Below are 10,011 nucleotides of genomic sequence, written 5' to 3' on the forward strand. Positions count from 1 at the left end.
ACCAAAAGAAAACATGTTTATTCACTATTTATTGTTTAACGTCTTATTATCACTGGACCGTGATGCACGACACCTGATCACATGACCCTTCTATGTATGTATGGGTGTTTATCTAGATCACTTCACATCTAGATAGGTGACTTCATTTTTTTTTTATTGTATAAGCACAAGCCTTTTTCACTCAGCATCCTTTACTATATAGATTAGCCTGTAGTTAGAGATTTATGATTCTGATATTAAGTATGATATCACTGATATCATATGATATCAAGATTTTTTAACTGACAAGGTAACACTTTTTCCTAACTACAGTGAATTCCAGTGTCATATGATCTTTTGATATCATGAAATATTGAAAACAGGTTCAAAGTATTATGCGATATTATGAACCCGGGTTCAATATTTCTCTGTTAAAAAACCCAGTTTTAGTATTTCGCCGAGTTCAAAATATTATCTGACACCGGAATTGGCAACTTTACTGTAGTGCCTGTGCATTAAAAGTTACATATTATATACAACAACTAGAGGACATCGGCAGCATATTTATAAAAGTGAAAAAGTCTCATTACGACTAAGATGACCCCCCCCCCCCCAAAATAAAAAAAGCCTTAACAAAAAATAAACTATGGTGTACACTTTTATATCCACATGTTTATGCTAAACTTGCACGACTGGCCATCTCTAAAAATTATTTTCGTAGGTCAGAGTTATCTCTGCCTGCGGCTTTCAAAAGAATTTAGCAATTTCATTTTTTTTTTATTGATCACAAAGTTTTTGAGATTTTGTTGTTGAATCTTTTCATGAAATCAAATGTTCACAGAAATAAGAAACTTCTAAAAAACTTTTCTTGTCTACTTTAATTTCTCACAAAATTTAGGGGAAAATAAACCTCATTTCCATTTAACAATTAAACCCCATCATGAGGCATCTAACATGAATTATTTGATATGTTTTTGATTAAAGCTGACATGAATTCTTAAAAGTATTTGGTCACAATATCATGTCTAAAAAGTTAGTTGATTGCATACTGTAAATTCCTAATTAAACGTGAGGAATTAATATCCGCGTAAAATCGCGAGAAGCAACCTTCGCGGATTTTAAAATCTCGCCATTATTTTCTGAGAGTTGAAAACTATAAGAAATAAGGAGAAAAGTTCAACGTTCGCGATTTTATATTCTTGCGATTTGATACAAACCAGCGGGATCGCGGAATTAAGTACTCCCGTAATATAAGGAATTTACAGTACTCATTGAGGTTGCATTGACTTAAATCCTAAATGCATCAACTATTCTTTGAACTAATATATTTGGGGGAAAAATGACATAAAAGAAACTACAATCAATAAAAAATAAAAGATATTTTATATTTTTTGAAAGATTTGCCAAGGTATCTAAATTATTTTGCACATACAGTTCTGCCTTACTTTGCATGCACATCCAAAATGTGTGTTGTTCATACAGAATGCATTATGTCTGCATCGTATAAAGTAGACTCTGATCACACTACATTCAACATTGTAAATAAGCAGTAATAAATCTGGGCAAGCTAAGAATGTCATTTTTATAAGTCAATCATTTCTGCAAAATTAAAAGTCACTCTTTAATTCTGAAGTTTATGCTGTCACTGCACAGCCTACTACTTTGTAGTGGTTATAACAGTACAACACAGTGTTTGTCAATGTTCAAGGGTATTCTAAACATTTATGCATGGATTTCAGTTTGTTTTGTTTCATTTTTCTTTGGGTATTTCTTAAATTTATACCAGTGCAGTGGTTGCCATTTTTTCCCTTAAAATGCATTTCTACTAGTCTTAATTTCTGTCCAATATACAAGTATGGGTGTATGAAATACATGTACCTGAATGTGGTGAAGTATGATAATGCACCGGCCATAATGTACTGGGAGTTATTAATATTAAGCAAATAACGTAATAATAAAAATTGAAACTTAATTAATATGTCGGCAGTCAAAGATAAAAGGGAAATAATGTATATTTATGAATTTTGTCAGCTTTAAAAAAAACAGACTATACTGAAAGCAAGATATTAATACATGCAGTGAATGTTTGTACGACTGAATAGTGTTTGATTGTTTTTTTTATTTCTAATATCTTGATGAATGTAGTACTTTTTTTGCAATTCTCTTTGTGTAGTTACTATATGTAGTGTGTAAGGACTCATCTTTTTTCCAATAAATAGAAATCGATGATAAATGAGCTTAAATAAATGTACTTTTTTAACATCTATGTGTATTTATCTGTTGCTAAAATAAGATGGAGGCTCGAGTAACATTTGTCGGATATGGTTTACTGTTCGATGTCTTGATGATAATGTATGCGATTTCAGTATTCAGAAGCTTCAGCCATTATTTTGTTTTCATACAGTTTTCTTAACTGCATTTCTCTTCTGAATAAATGATTTGTAAAATTGAAAGAAAAAAACAAAATTAAAGATTTTCTATGATCAAATCTTGGCATTGCATGGTTTACAATATCGTACTCACTAACCGCATGGCTTTAAAAAACCACCTGAAAATGTATTAAGAATGTGTTCATTTTGTTATGGACGAGTCTTCAAAAATTGTTCTTATATTTTTTTCATTTTTCCAAATCTCTGGATAATGTCTTTAAATGGATCTATATTTATTGGAGTTGATTTGTTGCAGTTCTTATTGGATTTTTGTTGTTGTAATTTTCAGTACCAGGATTTCAATTACACCAAATACTCTGCACTGACAAAGATTGTATTCGCCATCTTCATGATGTTGGTGCCCATTCTGCTACTGAACATGTTGATTGCCATGATGGGTAACACTTATCAAATGGTCATTGCCAAATCAGAAAAGGAATGGAGAAAACAGGTTGGTACTGTGTGTGTTTGTAAATCATAGTGAAACCAATGAACAATTGAAAAATACTTTTTGGTTCTTATAGAAAAAGAATGCAAACCTCTTATAATTAACATTCATGTCATTAATAATTAACATCTAATTTGTATTTGTCTGCTTTCCCTGTTTCTGGAAAATATTTAGCCCCCCCCCCCTCCCCACCCCCCCCCCCCAAAAAAAATAACGTCCAGCCAAATGAGGCATCTCAGCAGGGGTGTACTAAACATGTTCTTTAATTATTAGATAGCTCATTTTGATAAATGCCTTGCAAGTTTATGCTGATTTTTTCAACTTTGCAAATGACAAAAACATATGCAATTATTTCTAACCATTGAGTTATTATTTTTTAAAAGATAAAAGTCAAATAACTGCAATGGTGTTATTATTTTTTGAGAGATGTAGTCAAATAACTTCAACGCTGTGTGCAAACAAATTGAATGACACATGTAAGCACAGTACAAAAATTTGTTTGCTTACATCTTTGTAGTTATAAAACTTCATCTTTCACAAAACTAATAATTCTATACTTTAAAGGGGCATGGTCACGATTTTGGTCAAAATTATTTTTTCAATTTTTCAATGCCTCAGTAAGGCATTTTTATATTAATAGGCAACCAGAAATTAAGTGTCATTCGCTGAGTTTTAAGCGAGTTACAATTTTTGCAATTCTTATTGTTTACATTTTGATTGTTAGAGTAAAAATTCCAGTTTTTGACCTAAAATGAATTTGTTAAACATTAGGAACTGTTTATTCATGCTTAAAATGAAAAAGAACATAGACAAATCAGCTTGAAAATTTATTTTACTTGTATATTAAACCAATGTAAACAAAAACAGAGCATATGCCTTGTTTACATGACAAAGAGTTGTGAGCCCTGTATCTTGCTAATAACTCTAAGACTGATCTTAAATTTAATTTGATAATTAAAAATGCATTCCTAAAGCATTGTATATAATAAAAACATTTATGACACAGATGATTTGTGATGTAAATATAATATATAATTTAAACTATTTATGTTATGGTGTGTTTTAACATGCACTCTACCTACAAACTGTTTGTTGAATGTAAAAAAATATAAAGTAATTGCTTTCAAAATATTGTTACTGTACTTATTCCGTGTTCATATTCTTGAACAGTGGGCGAAGATAGTGGTTGTGTTGGAGAGAGGCTTCTCCAGGAACCAGCTACTGGAGTTCCAGAAGATGTACGCCATCAAGATGATGGGTCCCCCCAAGGAAAACCTGGCCGAGATAACGGAGCAGGTGGAGGAACAGCGAGGACTGATGGTCATCAAAACATCCAGCAAGACCAAGGCCCGGCAACGGAAGGGAGCCATCTCCAACTGGAAGGTACGGGAATTCGAGAGAAAATTATATGCACTCAAAGTTTTGTAATTTTGAGTGGAAAGTGAAAGTTATATTGAATTAACTATTGCCTTTTCTAGGTCAAGCATTATTTGATCAGCCTTAATATTAATAGAATTTAGATATTTTATTTTGAATTTTTTTAGCAGCAGTATTGCAGCATTTTGAGATTGTGTCAAGAAGAAATGCTGAAAATCACGATCCCTATCACCTTAATTTTTTCATTAATAAAAAGCATTATACTGCATTTTGTCATTAAAATCATATTATAGATCAAAACATTTGGACCAGTATGGTGCACAGAAGAGGATGTTATGGTTTTCTTTCAATATTTTCTTCAGAGATATTCATTGGTCAATGCAAAAGTCATTTTTATTGCTTGAAGATCAATTTTGTTTTAGTTCTCAGTTTTAAACTCAGAACTAAAATTGCTGAAGTTGAAAAAAACCCATATAGTACTATTTGTTCATTTAAAATTTCATCATTTTCAAAGTCTCTCAGAAGTTCAGTTTAAAAATTATATGCAGGCGTTATAACTCTTTTTAGTCTGTTTAAATTAGTCCAAGTTATGGATAGGATAATTATCCTCTTTAAAAATGTTTTAAGCATTAATATTATATTTACGTTTAAACACTCTTAAAAAATGCAATTCTTGAATTATGTAGTAGAATTTAAAAATGCCTTTATCATTGACCTTATTTCATTAACTGAATATTGGTTGGTTGTTTTCTTGTTGTTTGTTTAAGGATTTACATATAACCAGGTTTTGGGGTTTGAGTTTGTTCATGGCATGATGCTTCTTTTTATTGCATGATTCCTCACATTTCTGATTGAAAAGTTAGCGAAACAGTCCTTTACTATTATGAAAATTGCTTGCCAATACGTAATAATTACTCACTCTTACTAATATATCAGCCCAAAGAACTGTAGATTTTGCTGATTATTCTATGCACAGAGTTGTTATGAAGAGTTTATTCAGTATTTGATATATAAATTTGTTTTATTTTTCCTTTTTTTTGTAAATTTTTATATAGAATTTACATCTGATTTTTGAAGGTTAAAGGGATTTAGACACAGTTTTATTTTTCATGATATAAAGTGATTTACCTCCACATTTTGAATGATTGACCAAAATGTGAATGTTAGAATTCAAGTTAGAAGAGCAATAAACAGTTAGGAATTTATTGTAATGTAATTATGTAAACAAAGCTTGAGTCTTACATTTGTTTACTAGTAATATAAAGTATGCAATTGCCATTTCTTTGACAAAATGACTCATGAAAAACCAGGTAAACTGATTTAATGATTTATAAATAACATTATCAACAGAAGAAATCAACATTTGATTGAAAGTTATGCTAATAAAACACATTTTTAATTAATAACAAGACTCGATCTTTGTTTACAAAACAAAAAAATTCAAATGATATCTTGCTTAATACTCAATATTCGCCTTTGTAATTTTGACAGAGCAATAAAAATACCCATATTAGGCATTTTAATCATTAAAAATGGAAAGATGATTGAAATTTTAAAAAATGAGCTCAAATTGTGTCTACACCCCTTGAAGGTTGTATTAATAATCAAGATAAAAATTAATTCCATGTTGGTGTGATTAACAATTTTCTGTATATTTTTTCAGTTATTTGGGAAAGAAATCATCAAACAGCTAAAGAAGCACAAAAACAAAGGAAGGAAAGAACCATTTAAACTGGGTAAAATCAAGCGCAAGAGAAAACCTTCTTTTAACGAGTCAGATTATTCCAGTGATGAAGATGAAAAAGCAAAAATGTTTTCCAAGACATTGCAACAGTTGGCATGGGAACGAGATATTGACCTCACCAAGGGTAAAACTTTTGTGACAGATCCCAATTTGATAGAGAAGTTATCTCCATACATCAAAAAGGAGGATCTTAGCAAACCTCCTGCTGTCCCCAATCATCATAGCCCCGCAAATTCTAACAATAATAACTCTCCAACCCCCAATCACGTTCCAAATGGAGTCAAGCATAGGGGACCAGGGGAAAGAACTGTGAAAAAGCCAGCAGGAACTCCAAAAGCTGCCACAACTAAACAGTTTAGTTATAACAGGGTCTCACCCCTAACACTTACCAAACAACCTTCCCCAGCGGAAGAGTCGGGTAGTGATTGGGAAGGTTCGAAACCTAGTCGTAGTGTGTTAAAGGGTATGTCAGTGACTGATATTTCTCTGCATGGCATAGACTCTGCAAAGAGCAGCTATCGCAAAATGTTTCTAGAAGAGTCTAGACAGACTAAAGACATCCAAAAACTACCTACGGAAGAAGTGCCAAATGTTGCTTTTAAGCAAGGATATGCAAGTTCAAAGTCAGGCAGTGTCAAATCGGACAAGTCAAAGTCTGACTCAGAGTACAAACCTAGTTTTTATTCAAAGTCTGAGGATGGATACACAAGTCAAGGGAGTGTAGAATCTTCAAGGGCATCGAGGGTATCAAAAAGTTCTTCTAGAACATCTAGACATTCCCAAAGGTCAACCACGACTACAACGGATGAGACTTCCACATCCACAGCTACTAAGTCCTCAAAAGGAGGAACAGACTGTTCTCTACAGGAAGTAGACTCTGAAACCGAGGACACGTCACATATATCAAAGATCAGTTCTTCTCGGCAGGAAACAGAACATGAAACTAGTGAGTCATCCGCCAAGCCACCAAGACCCTCCCATACACCAGAGGAGGAAGGGTCACCAAAGAAACACAAGCACAAACGGAAAAAAAGCAAAAAGAGTCGACACGGTAGTCAGGCATCATCTTCAACTTCTCTAGTGAACTCTATGGAGAATGAGGACCATGAAAGTGAAGTTTGAAGGGATGTGTTAATGAAAATATAATGGAGGCCTTGTGTATAATGCAAATGATTTGTTATGTTAATAAGCATGATAAGCTTGTCTTTGCTTTTTTTTTAAACTGGTGACAGGTGTTTGTACACAAACACAATCACGGTAGGAGGAACGTTGCTTGAAAAAGTGTCTAAGGAAAAACTGTTTGTGCATTCTTTGTAACAGAAGCACATTGATGGTATGCATTTCACTATTTTTTAAATTTATGCAAGTGTTGATTGATTTTGCAACAGGAATAAATTGAATGACATGCTTGATACATGAAGACTTTTCAGTTCAATTTAGAAGAAGGGCATTGCAGACGATCTATTTATTTTACAAGAGAAGTCAAAGTAGAGAGTAACTAACTTGAGTGCTTTTTTTTGCGTTTCGGTTTACAATTTCGTAATTTCATTTGATAAGATCCAACTAAATCCTTATGAACTATATTTAAGAAACACCTATGGAAAACATCATTTACCACCTATTCTGAATCTTATGTTCGATGGAACTGCTAAAATCAGAAATAATGAACATAGCTAAAGCTGATACATGATCTTCATGCTATTATTAACATTAATTTATTGGTTTGGTTTAAGTGTGACTGGAGTTTTAATTATTTTTTTCAATGGAGAGAATTCATTAAGACAGAGCACAGTTTGTTTCATATTCTTACGGTATTTCTTGCACACGATTCTGATATTTTTTGAGATTTGTTTAAAGAAAGGGTACACTATCAAGGGTACAATATTGCTGCGTTGCCTTATGTTTTCAAGCAACACATTTTTAATAAGTTTTTTTAAATGTAAAAGTAATCCGTTGGTCTGTTTTTTTTCTTTACGTTTTCATGGATGTATTTGTTGTAAACTTGTAATTAACTATGGTTACGATTTGTTTGCTCTTTTAATGTGGGTAATTTGTATTAAAGAGTACTTGTATCAAAATGATCAAAAGCCAAAAAATTATTCAAGATTAATCAATGACAATGTGACTTGCTGAAGTAATAAAAAAAATACTATCAAATGGAAAATTTAAACCTTCAAGTCTCGTTTGGACAAACCAGATACTAAGATGCTTGAAATATGATAAGTACATACATCATATAATTAGTTATCATTATGTGTATGGAAAAAGAAAACAAATTCAGTGTATGTAGTCACAGCTTAAAATATCCCAATTGGGTCAACTTGCAGAACTTTTATTTTGCGTTTTTTAACTGTATTCTAGCGCTCTTTCATTTCAAAAGGAAGAAAATAAGTTCGTGTATAAATATGAGCAGGCCGTGGAGTTGAAAACATATTAGATGACGTTTACATCAAATATCCATGACAAGAAGCTGTTCTAAGGTTGATATTATGTTCTACATAAAATAATGTTAGATAGTGCCAAACTGTGTTATGTCCCTTTGTGATATTCATTCATTCATGGTTTTTTTCCGTTAACTTCAAACAATGTACATTCCTTTCTTCTTATAGAATATTAACATTTTCATAAAATGACACAAACTTCAAGAAAAAAAAATAAAATAGAAAAATATTGTTTTGAAACCCTTGCTATAGAAAATTGATATACTCACTCTTATTATTTATATCCAAATTCCGTCCATTATGAAATTTCTCTCATAATGTGTGCAATAAATAGATATGAATTTTCATGAAATAAATCATCAAAACAGTGCTTATTAGTAAAATAACATAATGATATGCATTGTCAATTTTTACGTATCATGATTTAATGTAATCTGTGTCCATTTTATTATTTTGATAATTGTCATGTTTGTATACAGATTAATTCCCCCTCTTTCTGTGATTGATTAATTTTTGAGTGATTTTATTTTTTTATATATGTAAATGAATGTGATAATTTATCCCTGTGATTTTATTCAACTCTTGTTAACAATGAAAACAACAATTTAAATTGTGTATAAAAGGCAATTTCAAATTATTAATCATTCTGTAAATACCGTAGATAAAAATCTTCTGTCAAAATCTACTGTGAAAAGTGAAACGATTCTTTAGAGAAATTTTATTTCTGCAAATTGTTATCTTTTGACTTATGTTGATATAAGAATATTTATGTATCCAAAATGCATTTGATAAAAATGATACGAAGACCTTAATTTTTATGCTGAAAGAATGAGATTTAGAATTTTTTCTATTTTTTAATTGATAATATATTTTTTTAAATTACAAATAATATTAATTTAATAATATTATAAAGTTATTTCATTCAAATTCAAGCCGCACTATACCTTTTGTTGGACAGTTGAACGCTTTGGCATTAATTGTTATAAATGTTTGAAAACATAAAAATGGAGTAAAGATGCCAAGTACTGGCATCAAATGCATTATTTTATATGTATGTACGATGATAGGCGGTACATATTTGTTGATGTTATTTTTGTACAACCCTGTAACTGTGTCTAGGATCTTCCATTGTAATAACACTACACTGTTTGTTGGCATCAGGCTTCTCTATATGATTAGACAAAAGTACTTGTTCTGTTGTATAAATGATTTCATTTGATAAATAAATCTTAACAAAATCAACGATCTTTTTGATGACAAAAAGGATGTAATTATTGATTGCCGTTACCATTAGTTTAATCATGTGTTTTCAAAGCGAATGAACATACAAAAATGATGGACTATTTTTCGACGTGTTCAATACTAAGAATTATAATTTTTTGTCATTTTGATCGGAGACAGACGTTTCAATTCTTGCACGAGGTCTGGATGATATAGTTTTTAAGACAAAGTATGGTTAAAAATCATATAAAAATACAAGGTAGATCTTATATATATTTAACATTCCTCATTCTTAAGTCACAAATTTAAAGACAATGCACTGCCAAAGGAAAATGTTATGTTAAACGCTCGACGGAGGGCAGTACGAACATT

At 31.3% G+C, this 10,011-nt stretch overlaps 1 protein-coding gene across 7 annotated transcripts in view; it reads left to right on the plus strand.

Moving 5' to 3' along the window:
- The window catches only part of LOC105330915 (uncharacterized), a 48,127-nt gene extending 38,467 nt beyond the window's left edge, over positions 1 to 9,660 (plus strand). For 5 of the 7 annotated variants that reach the window (XM_034450812.2, XM_034450814.2, XM_034450811.2 and 2 more), the window contains 4 exons: positions 2,698 to 2,859; positions 4,027 to 4,239; positions 4,527 to 4,571; positions 5,897 to 9,660. In XM_034450812.2, the coding sequence (XP_034306703.2) occupies positions 2,698 to 2,859; positions 4,027 to 4,239; positions 4,527 to 4,571; positions 5,897 to 7,099 (1,623 nt within the window). In that variant the 3' untranslated portion in view covers positions 7,100 to 9,660. The remainder of the gene's footprint in view (positions 1 to 2,697; positions 2,860 to 4,026; positions 4,240 to 4,526; positions 4,572 to 5,896) is intronic. The other 2 variants (XM_034450815.2, XM_066081787.1) reach the window with 1 other exon arrangement.
- The last annotated feature ends 351 nt before the right edge of the window (positions 9,661 to 10,011 follow it).

The sequence above is a fragment of the Magallana gigas genome, chromosome 4 (assembly GCF_963853765.1).
Source record: "Magallana gigas chromosome 4, xbMagGiga1.1, whole genome shotgun sequence".
NCBI classification, from domain to species: Eukaryota; Metazoa; Mollusca; class Bivalvia; order Ostreida; family Ostreidae; genus Magallana; species Magallana gigas.